Source organism: Nelumbo nucifera, chromosome 4 (genome assembly GCF_055504915.1).
Source record: "Nelumbo nucifera cultivar China Antique chromosome 4, China Antique-T2T, whole genome shotgun sequence".
In the NCBI taxonomy this organism is placed as follows: Eukaryota; Viridiplantae; Streptophyta; class Magnoliopsida; order Proteales; family Nelumbonaceae; genus Nelumbo; species Nelumbo nucifera.
Genome location: NC_142652.1, coordinates 28,690,201 through 28,708,936, shown reverse-complemented (window position 1 = coordinate 28,708,936; position 18,736 = coordinate 28,690,201). Strand labels below are relative to the sequence as shown.

General features: G+C 38.4%; 2 protein-coding genes across 3 annotated transcripts; both read right to left on the bottom strand.

Annotated features, from left to right (window-relative positions):
- Nucleotides 1-1,224: 1,224 nt before the first annotated feature.
- LOC104613299 (receptor protein kinase-like protein ZAR1) lies at nt 1,225-4,310 on the bottom strand. Its single transcript, XM_010281066.3, has 2 exons — nt 2,535-4,310; nt 1,225-2,382 (listed from the first exon to the last, which is right to left on the bottom strand). The coding sequence occupies exons 1-2, from the start codon at nt 4,006-4,008 to the stop codon at nt 1,721-1,723; spliced, it is 2,136 nt and encodes a 711-aa protein (XP_010279368.1). The 5' UTR covers nt 4,009-4,310; the 3' UTR covers nt 1,225-1,720.
- Nucleotides 4,311-12,024: 7,714 nt separating this feature from the next.
- On the bottom strand, nt 12,025-14,963 carry PMI2 (PLASTID MOVEMENT IMPAIRED protein (DUF827)). Of its 2 annotated transcripts, none has more exons than XM_010281063.3 (3): nt 14,737-14,963; nt 14,312-14,444; nt 12,025-14,192 (listed from the first exon to the last, which is right to left on the bottom strand). In XM_010281063.3, exons 1-3 carry the CDS (start codon nt 14,769-14,771, stop codon nt 12,393-12,395), a joined length of 1,968 nt encoding a protein of 655 aa, XP_010279365.1. In that variant the 5' UTR covers nt 14,772-14,963; the 3' UTR covers nt 12,025-12,392. The 2 variants fall into 2 exon arrangements, with proteins under 2 accessions (XP_010279365.1, XP_010279367.1); XM_010281065.3 differs by having other exon boundaries at nt 14,327-14,444; nt 14,737-14,961.
- Nucleotides 14,964-18,736: the final 3,773 nt, after the last annotated feature.

Here is an 18,736-nt window from a genome sequence, read left to right as displayed (position 1 = left end):
ATCAATGGCTCTTAGAGTTTTTCACCGTTGCGTGGAATAATCCACGATTCTTACCCTGGAAGAGATTTTGCGACACGGACTGTTCTACGAGATATTGTGGTCCGGTCCACACCATACTGAATCGAACGATGCAAATGAGCTGTAGTGTGTTTTCAAACACAATATATCGTGGATAACCACGATACAGAACACCACCTAAAATTTACAGAACTTCACCGACATGTAAAATCATTAGTGCACACTTTGGGTTTGGGCTCTTTAGAGGAAAGCTGAGAAAAGTTGTTTGGCCTCTTCAGCTTTGAGCGCCCCCTTTTACTTCTGTACTTTCAAATATTGGCAAATATGGTGGAAACATACGCTACTTTATCCAAACCGCCCATCAGATAGGGACCCTTTGGATTAATGGATTCTTTTTCTATGCCCCATTTATTAAAAAATGAAATAATTGAAATAATCATCCTACTTCAGCCACGTGGAAAGAAGATAGACATTTCATCACTTCTCTAATCCACATCAGTTCCTTTTATTAGCCACATCCTCAGTGATGCTAGCCTTAATTGAAAGCTTTAATTGCTTAGGTCTAAACAATACCCCAGAAAAAGGCCTTTGGCCACTTCAGAAGTGGTTGTCACTTGTCAGCTTACATTGTCTATTACATCATTCTTTTAATTCTCATTCAGCAAATATCTAAAATCAATCAAATCAACATATATTCTCAACTCTCAAGATAACTGCTTAACTAGGTTTAATCACCTCCCTGACATTTTTTGTGTTCATGCCGGGAATTACAATTCCAGGTACCCCTAGTAGTCTTATTTTATCTTCACTAGGGTTTTCAGTTGGTGAAATTTGATGACCACAATGGATGTGATATAGAAAGAACAAAACCAAATAATATTTAGTATCCATTTGGTTCACGTGGTAATAGGGGTTTGGAATTGGAATCTTATTTTCATTCCTGGTAATTGCTGGTGGAACAGCATTCCTCATTTGAGAAAATGGTCATTCACTCCTTTGAATATGAAATACCATTTCAGCTGATTCTAATTCCCATTCTGATTTCTGTCTAAACCAAATAGGTTATGAAAATAGACAATTCCAATTTTGATTCGGATTCTGACTGTAAACCAAACCCTTGTGCGTTTGTTAATACCTTGTGGATCAAACAAGTAGCGTAAAAAAAGCAGACGATTAGACAAATAATCACTCCATGACTCCAATTGATTCCGGAGAGAAAACAAAGAAACAAAGCCATATTATAGAACAATAAGAATAAGACGTTCTCTTCATAAACCCAATCATCAAAGCAATTACATCGACCATATATTTACCTTACTAGCTACTAGGGTGAACTGGGAAAGAACATGAGGGACGAAAAACAATAGAAAACACAATATATGAACAACCACCATGACCTGCTTTCACCTAATTACTGACCTCTTGTAATTAGAAAGGAGAGGTCCCCCAGCGATTCAGAACTCCTTAATCCCTGTTCAACTAAATTCCAAGGAAAACTTAATGTTGTTTTTCCTTCTTATTTTCTTTCTTGCTTTCCACACCAAAAGAACTTTCCTCTCACTCCCGTCTCTCCATATATACTCCATTCATGGCACAACAGATACAGTGGATCAAGTTCTCACTGAGAACTCGTTCATTATATGGCCTCGTGAATATGAACGCATTTCACGTTTGATGAAAGGATGCCCCAACAATTTGGGCCTCAAGCCGAAGAGGCAGTCAATCTGTCTAAAGCATCACAGATATGCCTCATTGAAGGTCTCTTCTCAGGGTTGGCCTGAACACATGCCAGAGCAATTTTTAACATGGCAACCATCTCCTCTTCCTTCTCTGATTCTCGAGCCATGAAGGGGTCTACAACATCTGACAGTGGCTTCTTTTCTTCAATACAGAGTTGAATCCATCTAACCAGATCCATTTCTGTTGTACCAACTTGAACTATTGGTGATCTCCCAGATATCATTTCTAATAAGATCACCCCATATGAGTAAGCATCCCACTTCTGTGATGGTTTGACACTTTTGGGGGCTTCAGGTGCTTGATAAAAGGATGCGGAGTTCATGGTTGGACTAACTGAAGCAACTTCAAATGGTGTTTCTTGTTGCTGCTGTTTCTCAGAGGTCATTCGATTGGACTGCAATGTTGGGGATCCTCCGGCTATATTGGCAAGGCGTCCTAGTCCAAAATCAGAAATGTGAGGTTCCATGTTATGTCCAAGCATTATATTGTTGGGCTTCAGATCTCCGTGGACATACTTTTTGGGGCTAAACTCATGCAAATAAGCCAAGCCTTTTGCTATTCCTTTCATGATTTTCAATCGAATTGACCATGGTAGAGGCGTAAATGATACCATTCCAGCCTTCCCTGATGAAATTAAAATACATAGAACCATCAAATCAGGCAACAGACGGAAGAATGCAAATGAATAGGAAGAAGAAATTCCAAAAATTTAAAAAAAAAAAAGACGTGTAGTAAGCCCAAGTAATTGTTAGAACTTTGAGTTTTCGTATGCTTACCATGAATTGCAGTAGCAAGATTGCCATTGGGTATGTAGTCATAGATGAGCAACTTCTCATCGATGGACCAGTAATAGGCTCTTAGCTTTACAATGTTGGGATGCCTCAACTTCCCGATTGCTTCTACTTCAGTCTGAAACTCCTTGAACCTTTGAGAACCTCCCTCGCCCAGCCTTCTCACTGCTAAGGTCAGGCCATCTTCAAGCACAACCTTGTAGACAATCCCTATTCCGCTCTTGCCCAGAACAAAGGCAGATGCCTTCAGAAGCTCATCCAGATCGAAACTCACCTGCATATCCAACGGCACAAGGTCGTACTGCTCAACATTTTCCGACAGTGTCTCGGACTCATCTTTCCTAAAGCATAAACACTCCTTTCTCCTCTTTGAGCTCTTCTCAAAATTACCAGTGTCCTCATCTCTATGTTTCCTACAAGCACACACACTCGAGTAACAGTAAGAGAAGAGCAACCCAATGAAGCAAATGCCAACCACATCACCGGCCACGATTGCAACGACAGCTCCCTTACTCAGCCCTCTGCCTTTACCATCACCACCGTCCGGTGTCATAGGTGAGCCATTCGTAGGTATATAAGGAAGCGACGATGGAGGGCTCGCGCCAAGAGTGTCCCGAGGACACGGATTCTTCAATGGAGACCCACAAAGTCCTGGGTTGCCGAGAAACGCCGTTGGTCCTCTGTTCACTAAAGCACCATTCTGGGGTATCCGCCCGCTTAGATTGTTGTAAGCGAGGTCAATATAAACCTTCTCAGGAAGATTACCAAGGCTCTCCGGGATTGAACCGGTGAAGTGATTGTGAGACAGATCAACAGTTTCCTTCAGGCTTGACAAATTACCCATGTCGCCAGGAATTGAACCGCTCAAGTTATTGAAGGAAAGATCAAGTTTTTCCAGAGCAACCAGACTAGCCCCAAACCCATCTGGCAGAGCACCAGTCAAATTGTTTTGACTAAGACCCAGGGTCCTTAATCTCTTGCAGTGAAGAAGTGATGCTGGTATCGAACCATTCAAGAAATTCTGAGATAAATCCAAGGTCTGAAGGTAGCTGAGGTTGCCAATCTCAGAAGGAATAGACCCAGACAAAGAATTCCCATAAAGTACAAGGCTTTGGAGGCCTTGCGCCTCGAAGAGTTTAACCGGCAAGCTCCCATAGAGCTTATTATTCCTCAGGTTAACATGCCGAAGCGCAGTAAGCGATCCAAGAGCAGGAGGGAGAAACCCACCAAGTTTCTTCTTTGGTATGCTAACAGAAACAACTTTTTCTTCTTTGCATGTAATCCCATTCCATGAACACGGGTTCTCATCGGAATAGTTCCAGTTACTCAAAGAACCTTCTGGGTCTTGAAGGGATTGTTTGAATGACCAAAGAGCAACACCTTCATCATTCAAACAACCCACTAGAACAGAAGAGTTGAACAGAAGAAGAAAAACGAACCACACCAGAGCCGAAACCATCACTCGGCCAGAAGAATTTAAAAAAAAAAATAAGAAAATAAGAAAATAAAACTTGACCGTTGGAGCTAAAGGAAGGCAGGAAGAAAAATGGGTTCTGAAGGGCTTACCTTCTTCCCCAAAAAAACCATGAATGCAACTGAAGACAGCTTGAAAGGATGAAGAAGAAGAAGTGGAGAGATCAAGAGAATAAGGTGTGAACGCTCTGACAGTGACGGAGGAGGGAAGGGTAGAACCGTTGAAGAAATGGTAAAGATTTCCACCTGCAGCAGGTCCCCGCGAAGACAGAGAAAAGAGAAGAATAGGTTAACGAGGACTCGAGAGAATCCCATTATAACAGCAAAATTCCTTTGCACTCCACATTTTTTATTTTCTCGTCATATTTTAATCAAATTATCGCGCTATTTTCTTATAACAGTTATAGGTGTCATTTTTTGGTGGCTAATCTTTGATTACAGATGTCTGACACGTGTTCAAGGGCTTTACCAGATTAGTTAATTTTCTAGGTGGGGCCATCTCTTTGCGTGGTCCCAACTCCCAACTCTCAACGTCTGCGCCAACCTGACTAAACAGAGTAATTTATCGGATGGCTGGAATTGGGCAATCGAGTGAACATGAGCAGATACATGATCACGGGCCCCACTTCTTAACGGTTCATCAGAACATGACGCAATGGATGGCTAGGATTCTCGATTAATTTTCTCACGAGATATGCAAGGGTAAATGCGGAGTAGGCGATAAATTAGCATGTGAGCATATAAGTAGCCGTTTGTCAGACTTGAGAAGTGAACCCCACTTGAGAATTGGGAAAGAGAGAAAAAGGGAGCTTCGTTTCGAGGGACCCCCACTCTCCAATCTCCATTAAACTAATGAAATCCTAATTAGCCTTGATAATTAAAATATTAATTAAACAACTAGAGAGTAGCGATAATAGCGATGCTCCCTAATCTCTGTCCCCTATAGCATGCACATCTCAATGAGAGTTCTATAGGTGTAGGGCGAGCGTGGACCTCTTCATTCTTTTGAACCCACCATGACCAAACAGCAATAAAATAAGTAAAAAAAGGTAGAAAGATCTCCTTGCTTTACAGCTTATAATAACATTAGTTAATTGTAGCCCCCTTAATCCATCCGAGCTGGATAAACGAGTCCAACTGCAAGCTTAAGAGTTGCCACGTGTATAAATGTATGATTTTTGTACACGTGGCATGCTAATTACGTTTGAACAGATCAATTTGTTGTCCAAATTAGCCAGATGGAAGTTCAACCCACAGGAAGCAAAGGCATTGGATTTCTTTGTACACTTGAAAACTGCTTTCTATGCTTAAAAGTTAAAATGTCACTTCCATGGGTCCTATCACCTATGCTGTGGTGAACATTCAGTAACTCAGGGTCTGATGAGTCCTAGTTTAATCATGCTCAGGAGATGAGGCTAAATTTTTCTTCCCCAGATAAAGATAAGGTATTAATTTAGGTTAGGTGGGAACCACAAATGGTGAATCCCAACAATTGGTCAACTGGGATGGCATCGATTTGCATAATTCATAGTATGAGGAAATGAAAACATTAGGATCAAACCCGAAAACGACCCTGGCAAACCCAATGGGCCAAAGCGGGGCACCAGATGAAAGAAGAAAGATGGGCAAATCACCACAGTAGAGAGATGATTAAGAGAATCATCTAATATTTAAAACCCTACCTGCAATCATTTCTTATGAGTTGTTGAAACCTAAATCCGATGCGGGATCGTCTTTTTAGAATTTAGATGCTCAATCCCATATTAATAAAAAGATCCTGACCCAATACGGTCGGGTTGGAGCAGGTCATCCACCTAACCCGGTCCGTCAATGACTATGCATAGGCCAACATGGAGCGACAAAGAGATGAAGAGAACACCTCGGACGTCCAGGTACATGGGGGGCCCGGTGACTTATCCTCAGTTCAGCGTGATTAGAGGCGGTATTAAATGCGGGGAAGAACCCTTTTGGATGGTGGAAAGAAGCTTGTGGTGGGGACAATTGACTTAGAATGGGCCTCCATATTGATTACGTACATACAAGTATCTATACAATATGAACCCATTTCCAATTCCGAGTCAAATTATATTAAAAGACGAGAGAGATAAAACATAGTAACTTAAAATAGGGGCACATGTCTTCTTTCTTTCGTCCACACTATATTTGTTATTTTGTTTGTTGCAGGTCCAATTACTTGACGTGTCAACTTTGAAAGACTCGTTAAATTTGACTGTCCTAGTCATCCCCTCCTGCTCCTAGTAGACCTTGGCGTGGAAGCATCGAGATGATCCATTTGATCAAATGGTTAGGTCAAAATCAACTCATTTTTAGGGGTAAAAATGCTTACCCACATTTGCTATTCTCACGACCCCTTGTTATTTAATTTGCCAAATTTGTACCTAATTGTTAAGGATGAGTCGTAGGAAACAAAGAACTTGTGCAACTCTTGGATACTCAGCCGATATGATAGAATTTATGAAAAGACACTATATAACAAAATTAGGCAAGATGAAATATATCCAAGAGTTGCATAATTTGGTTGTTGATTTGTAAATTAAACTAAGCTAACAGAGCAGTAGGTTTGTGAACCATTATCTTTCATGGAAAAGTTAAATAATATGAAACAGTCAGATCAATAGAAAAAAAAAAAAGAGATCATAAGCTTTTAATAAGTTAAAGGCATTTTACTATATTTACCTTCTCTGTTAATGGGATTAACAAAGCAGGGCCAAAGTGCTGGAATCTAAAAGTTATCCCAAAGTTCAGTTGTGTGTGGAGGCCAAAAAGGTCTCTTACCACATACCTCTGACCCTCTTATACCTGAAATTTCTCTATTAAAATTTACAATTACTCTTTTATAATAAAATCATTATTAATTCCCCCTTTCTTGTAATATCTTCTCTCCCCTTATTAAATCCCTTATTTCTTATTAAATAGCTTTGAAACTCTTTTAACCCTTTCTAATAAAATATGGTATAAATTAGATGAATTGAATGGGGTTAAGGGTCAATAATAGACCAACCTTGAAGATAGACTTTGGCATGGAACTAAACTAATGTCAAAATCTAAATTTGTTAATCCAAATATAATTAAAATTTCTATTCAGCCATATACATTTACATGGATTTACTTAATAGTATGTACCTAATAAGGACCAGGGTCCACCTGACCATTAAGTTAGCCTCACTGAGTTGATTGTTGAGGTCAAATTCAACTTTGATCCATTGACAAAAGTTGCCTAATTTGATATGGTCATTTGAAATGATGGAAAAACAATTAATTTAAATGATCACTCCTGAACTTTTGATGCCATTTTGACATATTAGCTGGAGCTTTTCGCAGCAGGTTTATTACCAATGAAAACTGAAAAGAGTAATGCTGCGACTTGAGTTGGGTTGGGTTGTTGCTGCCAAGGATGGGGCTGAAGGCAAGAAAGTAAATCCACCTTCTTAGCTGAGGCCAATGTATCAAGCTTAAGAGTAAAAGATCACATTCAGAAGCCCTAGGTGTTATCACAGGGCGAAGATTCCAATGGTCAAGTTAGTAAAGTATATAAGAGGGATTGGATGAGGTCTGAGGTGAGGGCTCAGACAAGGTCGCTCGAGAGCAAGAGAGCTAAAGAGTAAGAGTGAGCAAAATGCCTTACCTAGAGAGGGGCACCCCTATTTTATACTTGACTTTGCCTTGGGAGTAGTTGGAAGTGGTTGGCAGTGGGTGGCTAAGATTGCATCCGGCCGATGCCACGTGGTGCCATCCTAAGCCTTGTCACATGCGCCTACATCAGGTTGGGCATATGTCAAATTCTGAATGAACCCAGGCTTGAACCTGAACCTGAATCCAATCTGAACTAGTTTAAGTGTTTTCCCTCTTAGAAAAGTCTAGAAAGAGTACAAATACAAATAGATACAAAATAATACAAGATTTTACGGTGTAGATATTTATATTTATAATCCTTCCAAAGTGAGGATGCAATTGCACCGAGAATAAACGACAGGATTTTTGAACTTTAAGGATAGCATACATGGCTCGATAAATCCAATTAACACCAATCACTAAGTTGAAATATATCAGAAGGCTTAGACAGAGAGCTTCTGTGAAGATGAACATACCTGTAGGGGTGCAAATGGATCGAATCATGATTCAATCCAAGACTATTCGATCCGATATATGTTATATATTTATAAAGTTAGGATGCAATTGCACCAAGAATAAATGCCAGGATTTTTGAACTTTAAAGATAGCATACATGACTCGGTAAATCCAATTAACACCAATCACCAAGTTGAAATATATCAGAAGGCTTAGACAGAGAGAGCTTCTGTAAAGATGAACATATCTGTAGGGGTGCAAATGGATCGAATCATAATTCAATATAAATAATATATATATATATATATATATATATTTATTTATAAATATAAATATATAATGCATATATATATATGTTATTTATTTATTTATATATATATTATTTATATTGTATTTTTATAAATTTGTCATATTATTTATTTTTTATAAAAAATATGTATATATGATGAAAATAATTAAAAAATACTTGTATCTTTTGTTTTTCTTTATTTAAATTTATATATTTTTATTTTTTTAATAATTTATTAATTTAAAAGAAAAACAAGTTAGATCAAATTAGATCTGAAGATCCAATTTACCAATACGATTCGAATTCAAATCGAGACCTATCAAATTTGATTGAATCTTCAGATCGTATCAAATCCGACAAACAGTATCGGATCAGATTCGGATATAACCTAATTCGAATCCGATCAGATCCTTTTGCATCCCTGCATATCTGCATATGTTCGGTGATATCGTTCTTGATATATTCCAGTAACATGAAAAAATACATGTGTCACCAGATTGTAGTTCATACGCACACACGTCACACCCACAATTAGGTGGACTTTTAGTGCTACGTACACACACGCTCTATGGGAAGCTCATTGCCTTGTGGCAAATATTAGCTAGGAAGAAAAAGGAAGCTTCTTTTAGAAACGACTAAGGAATCCTAAGAGTGGTAGGAATAAGTGGTGGGCCAAAATGGGTAATATTGTTCTCACTTCTCAGCCCATCATTCATTCATATGGGACAAATTTTAGCCCAACGGTCACTTGCCAAATGATCACAATATATGTCATGGTTTTTAAAAACGAACCGGTGATCGAACCAGTCAGGGGTCCGATTATCAGTTTGAATGGTCTGACCATTTGACTTGAACGGCCGGTCTGTGTCTGACAAAAAATAAAAAAATTTAATAAAATTGAAAAACGGTCAAAACCGTTTGAACAGTTTGAATGGTTCGAATGGTTAATTAGTCGGTTCAGTGGTTTATTGACTAAAATCAATGGTTTTAGAGAAAAAACGGTTTTGGAGGAACACGGAACCAGTCAGGTCCCGGTTTTTCCGGTCCAGTTTTGAAAACCATGATATATGTCTTTTGGGTTCATTTGAGTCTCTTTAAAAAGAAGATCCGATCCTTTTCCATTCTGAGAGATGTTCCAGCCTAACCTGGGGGTGTTTGGTATTGTGGTGGGTATGGTATTGTGGAGTTCATATCTGTTCCTCACATAGAGAGGTTTTTAAATTCGGATCAGACAAGGAATCGTTTTGGGTCCGGTTTCCGAGTCAAATACTTTGATTGTTTGGATGGAATGGATGGCCCGTTTTGATAAAAAAAAACAAAAAAAGCCAAAAACCATTGTCCCGATTAACGGTTTGATAGTTTGACCGTCTGGGTCAACAGTTAATTAACCAAATGAACGGTTTTTTGCCAAAAAGCGATTTTAAATTAAAACAGACTAGTTTCCGCTTCCCGATTTTTTCGGTCCGATCCAGTTTTGAAAACACTTTCACAGAGTGCTATCCACACCGAGTTCAAATCTGCATCCTACAAACACCCCACACAATGGGAGCCCGCCACATGTCCAGACACACGAGTTCCCGCCTTCCCACATGCAAGGCTAACAGGACGGCCATTAGTTCCAACACGAGCTCAAAAACCCATTCTCATTATTCCCGTCCTCAACCTCAAATCGGTGCTTGTGTCTAAGAATTCCCTGACCCTGTTCTACTCCCTCTCATCTGAGCTTGGATCCAACTCCCTCTCCGGCACCAGCAATCGCTCCAACTATTTCACCATCGCGAGGTACTCTCCAACTCCTAACACACTTCCGCACATATATACAGTTGCTTTGGGCAATCAAAAGAAATCCAAAAAAAAGATTGTTCAAAACAGTTAAGCCTTCTTGTACGTATTTTTCCCTGGGTTTCTGTTTTTCTTCCTCTTTATTGAATTTTATTACAACACCTCTCTCTTTTGCTTCTTTGCCATCTGATCAATGAGCTTATGAGAAAATGGGCATGAAGTTCTTCAGCCTCCATATGATCCCCTGGTGCTTCCATCTGATGGGGAAGTGGGGAACCACATCTTCTGTGTACAGGAGCTCCAGTCTGAACCACCAGCTGAGACCATCAAGCTCATCAAATCAGTTGGCCTCGTCAAGATCTATCACAAACCTATCAACGTATCATAGCTTATGCTCGATTTTCCCATCAACATTCGTCGGTGTCGAAGAGGGAGTTAGATCCGAGCTCAGATGGAGGGGAGTAGAACGGAGTCAGCAGGCGCCGAGTTGAGTTTTTTTTTTTGGGGGGGGGGGGGGGAGGAGGGAAGCACCAAGTTGAGGTTGAGGGCGGGAATAATGAGAATGGGGTTTTTAGGTTCATTTTGGAGATAACGGAACGGCATCCACATGCGGGCAGGGAGGAACTCGTGCATCTGGACATGTGGCGGGCTCCCATTCTGTGGGGCGTAGATTTGAACTCCTTCACACCGAGCTCACGACATAGTATCAGTCATGCATACATCGGAAATATCTCCAATACTTTATATCAGTTATATGTTATTATTCGTAGGAAATGTTTCTAATACACAGTAAAATGTGGCTGTGAGTTGGGTGTGAGGAGCAGATCCTAATTCGGTATTGTGGTGTTTTGTATCTGTTATGATTCTGTTTCAATGAAACATCAGCACCACATATGCATTTATACTTACATCCTTGTTTGATAGGTTTATCAAATACAAACTTTTGTACTGTTTTATACTTGTTATTTTCTTATATTATATGAAATTCACTTTTAAAAGAAACACCATTTTAATATTCTCATTTCATCTAGGTGGCATAATAAAACACAATAAACAATATCGTATAGCACTTCTTACCTGCAACTTTTTTTTTTGGTCGTGCCGTTTACTCTGCTCCGCATGGCTTTAGTGTTAGCTTCATCATTGATGTAGCTTTGTTATTCATGTTTGAAAGGGGTATTCCCTCCCCCTCCATCTTAAAGGGAGCAAAAGTTTTCTTGGGCCTTTATTATGGGCTTTCTTTTTAAATTAAAAACGAATTATTTAACAGCTAACATCACAACGAGGATGAAAAGCTTCCTTTCACGCTCATTTTCTTAAGCCATGTGGCCATATCGCCCATGCTTAAAAAATCTAGTTTATGGTATTCATATTCTGACTGCCAATCAATTATATGGTTTATTGCTCTCTTAGCTTACCATTCTTTGGATGTTTACTTGTTGTTGGTTTCGAAATTAAGGGCTGACATGGTAACGGCTAAGATGTCTGAACATAATCATATATTACCTTGTCTTTTCATCTTCAAAAGACAAAGCAACAAGTCATTCAGCTCAGCTACTTAACCTATTACTAATGCTAACATTTGAGCACTTTAATCCCTTTTCACCTCATTATTTGATCATGTTCCTAATTTTATTTCTAGCTACCCTCACCCTAGTTGGAAACTTCAAATTTTCTCCCCAAGGTTAAACCCTAATTCTTTAAAACCCAAAAGAAAAATAAGATAATTAATTAAAATAGTAAAGAGGGCATGAGTACCAGATTATTAAATCAATCCTCGGAAGATTGCAGCTTAAGTTCTAACATGCTCAATTAGTTGAAAACTTAAAACAATAAATAACATATAAATGAACCCTGAGCCTTGCTATAGAGAGAACATTTTTGAACCTACAGACCCACCTACAAGAACATACACAATTTTCATTACTCTGTCTTACTGAACCCTCACCACCCTCAATCCACTTGAGTACATTTTTCCGTTCATTCAAAAAGAACATATATAAACCAAACTTGTTTCTAGACAGGAATGCACTAATAAGAAAGTATAAAAGCAAAAGAAGAAAAGGTTAACGGGAGGAAATTAACTGCCAAAAGGTTCCTCGGTTAATAGTGTTAAATCATCTATAAAAAAAAAGTTGAAAGTGTAAATCATATTAATGAGGTAAGTACCCATACCCAATGAAGAAACCAATACTATTCATATCTGCATCTCATTCTAATACATTACTGCATGCAGATAAGTGATCCTTGTCAGTTCTTTTCCTTCTAAATAACTTGGCCATGTTTCGCATTGCCTTCCTCTTCCTACGTGTGATGGAAGCTGACCTAGCCACATGCCAAGCTCCTGGTGAACTAGGCTTTCGTGGCTTAGCTCTTCTTGGGGTTGAGCTGCCATTTTCTTTCAAGGATTTTCTTCGCAATGCCTTTTCCACCTGCAAGTCTTTGTTTATCTCACTTTGTTGTCTTGCATCATAATGCTCAGTCCCAGCTGCTCTTTCAACTTCCATTGACTTATCTTTTCTGGATGTCTCTTGCTTTGCTTGTAGCTCTTTCAATTCATTGTGGGCTATTTCAGTCTCAATCAATATCTCCTTCTCAGAGGCTTTTAATGCTTCAACCCATGCCTCAGCTGCTGCCACCTTTTTATCTGCAACTTCTTTGGCCTCCTCTGCACGCCCAATCAAATATTCATATTCAAATTTTGAGATGGTAATTGAAGACTTTCGCTTAGATGCCATAGCTCTAGCTCTCATGGTTTTCTCAGAAAGTTTTTTCAAGCTCTCAAGAGCAGTTGCTTCTGATGCTTTCACTGCCTCAAGCTCTTGCATGGCAGCTTCCAATCTGTTCTCCGCCAAGTCAATCTGAGATTCTGTCTTCTGAATTGCTGCTTGAACACAAGCAGTTTCTTCTCTAATTAGCTCTCTCTCTTTCTTGGCTGCATCTGTTTCTGTTTTTAACTGCTGAAGCGTGATTGATAAATTGGATACAATTGCCTTTGCCTTTTCCTCGGCTGCAGATGCTGCTTCCATCTTTGACTTAGCCTTGAGTAGCTTAGAATTGAGACTCTGAACGGTTAAGTCTGCTTTATCTTCTAAACTCTTCAATTGGGCTGATTCTTTGGAGACACGCTTGATTTCATCTCTTATGGCATCCATGGAGGACATAAACCGGTATCCTTCTTCTCTGATAGACATTAATTCTTTCTTTGCTGCTTCTTGTTCTTCTGTTACTGACTGTAACAACATTGAAGTTTCTGATTGCTCTTCCCTTCCCTCACTAACCTCAGTATCACCTGGATTTTCGTTTTGCTTAACCCTGCTCTCCATTGCCCTTACTAGCTTTAGTTCATTCTGTAGGACATCAACATCTGCATTTGTTATGGCCAGTTGGGTTTCAAGTTTCTTTTCCCAGTCAAGTTCTTTAGTAAAGTCCTTGATTCTGTTTCTGGTTTTCTCTATTGTATCGGAAAATTGAGTAGCCTCGGCTACTCTCTGAGCTTCAATGGCTTCAAGTTCTTTAATTGCTTCGATCCTAGCCAGCTCAACAAGTACTTGTTCCTCATTGGCATCCTCAATCTCTTTTCTTAGTGCTTCCACAGAGCATGAATAAGACCTCATTCTCGAAACCGAGGCTTCAGTTTCTTTTTCTGCCCTCAGTTTGGCTTGTTTAACAGAAGCCATATCAAGTTTAAGTCTACTCAACTCATGTTTTACAAATTCCAATTCCCTCATCATTTCCATGTACTGATGTTTATCCACTTCTCCAACATCCAGTGGCAGTCCATTTTCACCTCTTTCCTTCTTCTTCAGCTTTTCAATCTCCTGCTTCTGTGCTTTAGCCTCTGAGTTTGATTGTTCTATCTGCAAAGTGAGATCCTTGACAGTCTTCCTCGCATTAAAAAGTTCAGATTCTGCTTGGGCTTTTTCAGACTCTGCAACCTTTCTGCTCTCATTCAGTCGACCAATGTCCCTCTTTGCCAGATGTAGTTCCTTTGCGCTCGATGGTAGCTTCTTCATTATATAAAATTTTCAACTATTATCAGCTCAATGCAGTAGTAAATTCAACAAAGAAAGAGAAAATTATTATAAGAGAGAGGTGAAGGGTTCATTGTGGATTCTTCTTTTCGTACCTCTGAGAAACTCACCTGAGTTTTTTGCAGCCCAGGTTTTCTCTCCAGAAATCGTTCTCCATACAAACTAACAGCTGCTTTAACTGACCCAATTCGTTTTATGTCATCGATCTCTGCTCTATTCATTCCACCCCTGATTCATATAAAAATGAGATTAATCTTTTTTATCTTTTTACCCAAAAAACAAATAAAGAGATGAACCGACATTCTGTTTTTTCAACAAATTAGAGGATATGGCTGGAAACACATTCTTCTGATCCAAAACCAAAAATTCCAACAAACAAAGTTACAGATTTGAAACTAGAATCTGGGTATAAGGAGAAGGCGAAATCGATTGACCATTCACTCCATTGAAATTTGAATAAATATATAAAAATAAAATTGAAAGTTTCTATAAATAAACAGAAAAAACTAGAAACTCTTACCTGATATTGTTGTTGAGCCAGTTCTCACTTCCCATGTGAGTTGGAGAGTGTTGTGCTTCACTTCGTTAGATTGCAGAGAAGTCCCCCATGAAAGAAGATAAAACGGAGAGAGAAAGAAAGAAGGGCTTGATTGGCTGTAATTGAAACTACGAACTCTCGTCAGAAAAAAATAAAATAAAATAAAATAAAAAATGCTGATTTTGCCATCTTCGACCATGAAAAATTCTGAAAATTATTATATATTCTTGAAATTGAAAATGACGCTCCCTGAGACTCTGAGTCTCTGACAGTTGGTGTGACCTCAAAATCTAGTAGACCAGGGGCTATCGTATTAAACAGGTCTCATGGTTCATTCAGCGAGTCCGGAAAAAGACAATTGTTTCTCCACCATGTATTACAGAACCAACGGTCTTTAGAATTCTGAGACACCTCATTAAAATGAGGCCATTGGTAATTAACCCGCCAACCCATCCACACCACCGTTCACCGACCATTTGGATCCGGGTTAGATATTTTGAGCCAATGTCTTAAACCCGATTCGTTTTTCACCAGATCCTAGTAATATAAAGCCAAATTGATAACATGTATTGAGAGGGGAAGCAGAGAAAAGTAGAGAAAACCATGTCTTTAACCAAAGGCTAAAGCATCGGACAATCAAATCAAAATTGTCGGTTTCTGGGTGTGAAGTGTCATCTTGGGAGAAAAGACAAAAGGTCCGAATTCGTGAGGGCTTAAGCGTGAATAAAAAGAAAAGGCGCCTCACACGCGCCTCACAAGCACATTCTACCATGGGAACATCATCCGTACTTTTAAGTTATTATTCACGGAAGATGTTTCCAATGCACGGTGGATGTGCATGTGAGGCGTCCGAGTGTAAGGAGCAGATCCCGTCTCAAATAAAAGGGAACGGGATCTGCTCCTCATATATGGGCGCCTCACAAGTATATTCCCGTGAATTAGGAACATCTCCCATAAATAATAATTTATAAGTACGGGAAATGTTTTGGAGAATTTGGAGCAGATTTGGTTTCAAAAAGAAAAGTCACGTATGCATCAAAGGCACATGACTTGCCATGCGACCCACGCCCTCAGATGCTAAACCACACGAACCAATAGTTGTAGTTGGAGTTTTGGAGAATTGTTAAACGATGTTGTGTAAATTAGCCTGAGTTATATCTTCGGTCTATGGATCAGGGCATACTAGACTTAGGGGTGAGCAAAAAAAATCGAATAGACCGAAAAATCGACTGAAACTGAACTAAAAAATCGGTTAACCGAATTGACTGGTTTAGTTTTGGTTTGAAGTTTTTAAAAAACCAAAGGTACCGGTTTGGTTTCGGTTAACCAATATAGAAAACCGGTAGTTAATTGAACCGACCGATATACATATATTTCTATATATTTTATATATATTTATGTATATTATATATATTAAATATTTTTTATATATTATAAATTAATAAATATGCATTATATATAAATATATATATTTATAATATATGATATATTATTTATTAATTAAAATATAAAATTATATATATTTATAATATTTTATTATATAAATATATATTACAAAAATTAAAAAATTGAAAAACCAACAAACCGAACCGATGGTTAACCGATTGGTTTCGGTTCCCAGTTTTCCAAAAACCGATTCGATGCAAGAAAAAGCCCCACAGTTTGGTTAACCGAACCATGAGCATCCCTAGCTAGACTTTAACCCCAATTTATTAAATATTACAGCGCCAACCCATGTATATTAGAGTCCAGATCTTTTGCCAACAAAACATGGCGGGTCCTACTTTTATGGTGGTCCATTGGTCCCAGTCTCATTATGAGATGTGTGGTATTAAATCATGTTGGTAGAGGGTTGGAACATGTTTTGTTGGCAGAAGATCCCAATTCTATTTGTTAGGCTCAATGGACCAGTGTCCATTAGTTAGCTGACTTAGCTCCAGCTTTATTAATTTATAATATTTATAGTGTAATTGATGATGCCTCTAATAATTACTTTATTATTCTATAAAAATAAGGGTAAAATGATGAAACCTCCTTGAAGTTTCTAAACATTTCTAAAATTTCTCATAAAGTTTGGTAATTGCAATTACCTCCCTTGAACTTTTTAATACAGTTGCAAGTAAACTTCCTCTATTAGAATCCTCTTATGGGAGGCATGAAAATGTCCAAAATACCAACATAGTTTATTGTTGACCAAAATATTTATTTTCCAATTTTTTTCTTCATATCAATCACTACCTCAAACCCCTCTAACCTCTTTTCCAAAATTGATTTATTTTTCAAATTTGCCCTTAATATCAATCACTCAAAGGTAAAGTTGCAACTTTAAACTCCTTTTTCTTTGTTTATAAAGTTTTATTGTTTTTTCTATAGAAATCAGCCTCAATTGTAATTACATGGGTATTATGGACATTTTTGTGCCTCTTGCTAGAGGATTCTAATAGAGAGGGTCTACTTCCAATTGTGTCAAAAAGTCGAGGGGGGATGATCGCAATAACCAAACTTCAGGGGAGGTTTTAGCAATTTACCCTAAAAATAATTATTATTCTATAAGGAAGTAATAAATACTTTTCATTATATTTAGACGATCATATACTAACTATTGTTTTGTTAATATGCCACCCACTTATGATGCTATAAATACTTGACACTAAGGCCCTGTGTGGCATCACTCCTCTGGAGTGATTCTTCTAATTGTGCTCATTCTTAGGATGATAACGGCATTTGGTTCAAACCAGTCTGTTGTTTCCCATTCAAAATGGGATGAAAAAATCCCTCCCAAAACGATATTTTTTGGAGTGAAAAAAAGTGGATTCTGAGCTTGCATTTCTCAATTCTCGCCATGTTTATTGTAAAAGGAAAATTTCCGATTAGTACCCTATACTTTTGGTTCCCAAATTTTAAAATGCGACAATTCAGTACCTGAACTTTCAAAACATGACAATCTAATACCTATTGTTAACTAGCTATTAACCAGCTGTTAAGTGGCATTTGAAAGTTGGGGTCATTAGAATGCCCACTCAAACGTGACCCCAGGGGTCACTAAAATGCCCACTCAAACGTGACCCCAACTTCCTTGAATGGAAAAGGCAAGATTTGGGACTATTAATATTTTGTCAATGTTTAGATGGTTGATAAAGAAAATTAGATAACACTCGAAGGGTATTTGGGTCTTTTCCAAATTCCACTTAATGGCTGGTTAACAGCTAGTTAATGGCAGATACTAGATTGTCACGTTTTAAAAGTTTGGATACTGAATTGTCGCATTTTAAAGTTTGGGGACCAAAGTGGCACTAGGCCACAAGTACAGGGTACTAATCGGAAAATTTCCAGTTTGTAAATAGCGAACATGTGTGATAGAGTCACGCATGAAAAGCAAGGTATTTTTGTAATTTCCATTTAAGGCTCTAACCTCTAACACTCACCCGAAACCCTACCCCTTTGGTTTTTCTTCATCGTCTACAATGGTCCAAATGATCTCCGGCACCGATCATGTTTCAAGCGATAAACATTCAACTTTTTCCACTTTTCTTTGTGCTAGTTATCTCACGATCCAACTTCTTCTTCCTTATAGAGGCCATCTAATCTCACGATCTCCGGCTCCAATTCTCACTTTTTCTAAAGATCTTCGATCTCCCACTCATTACAGGTTTGGATTGTAACTCTTGTGTCCCGTTTCTATTTCAGTTGTTGACAACCAACGATCAATAAAGATTCATTAACCAACGCTCAACCTTGTTTCAGTTGTTGGTTAACCAACGCTCAACTTTGTTTCAATTTTTGGTTAACCAACGCTCATTTTCTGTATCGATCTCCGACTGAAGATCTACAAGTATGTTCATAGTATTATATTATGTCATCTTGGATTCTAATGTGATTTTATTTGATATTGTGATGTTTATGTATGTTATGTAATTTTAACCATATGTATCATTCTAATTTTAAAATGAAACATGTGAACAAGTGAACTTCTCTCCTTTTT

Bases quoted from the DNA above. Each gene is read 5' to 3' on its own strand.
- LOC104613299 (XM_010281066.3), bottom strand. From the start codon at position 4,008: ATGGTTTCGGCTCTGGTGTGGTTCGTTTTTCTTCTTCTGTTCAACTCT. The intron at 2,383-2,534 runs GTAAGCATACGA...TAATTTCATCAG, and splicing joins TCTTGCTACTGCAATTCATG to GGAAGGCTGGAATGGTATCA.
- PMI2 (XM_010281063.3), bottom strand. From the start codon at position 14,771: ATGGGAAGTGAGAACTGGCTCAACAACAATATCAG. The intron at 14,445-14,736 runs GTAAGAGTTTCT...TATATGAATCAG, and splicing joins TGGCTCAACAACAATATCAG to GGGTGGAATGAATAGAGCAG. The intron at 14,193-14,311 runs GTACGAAAAGAA...TATATAATGAAG, and splicing joins CTCAGGTGAGTTTCTCAGAG to AAGCTACCATCGAGCGCAAA.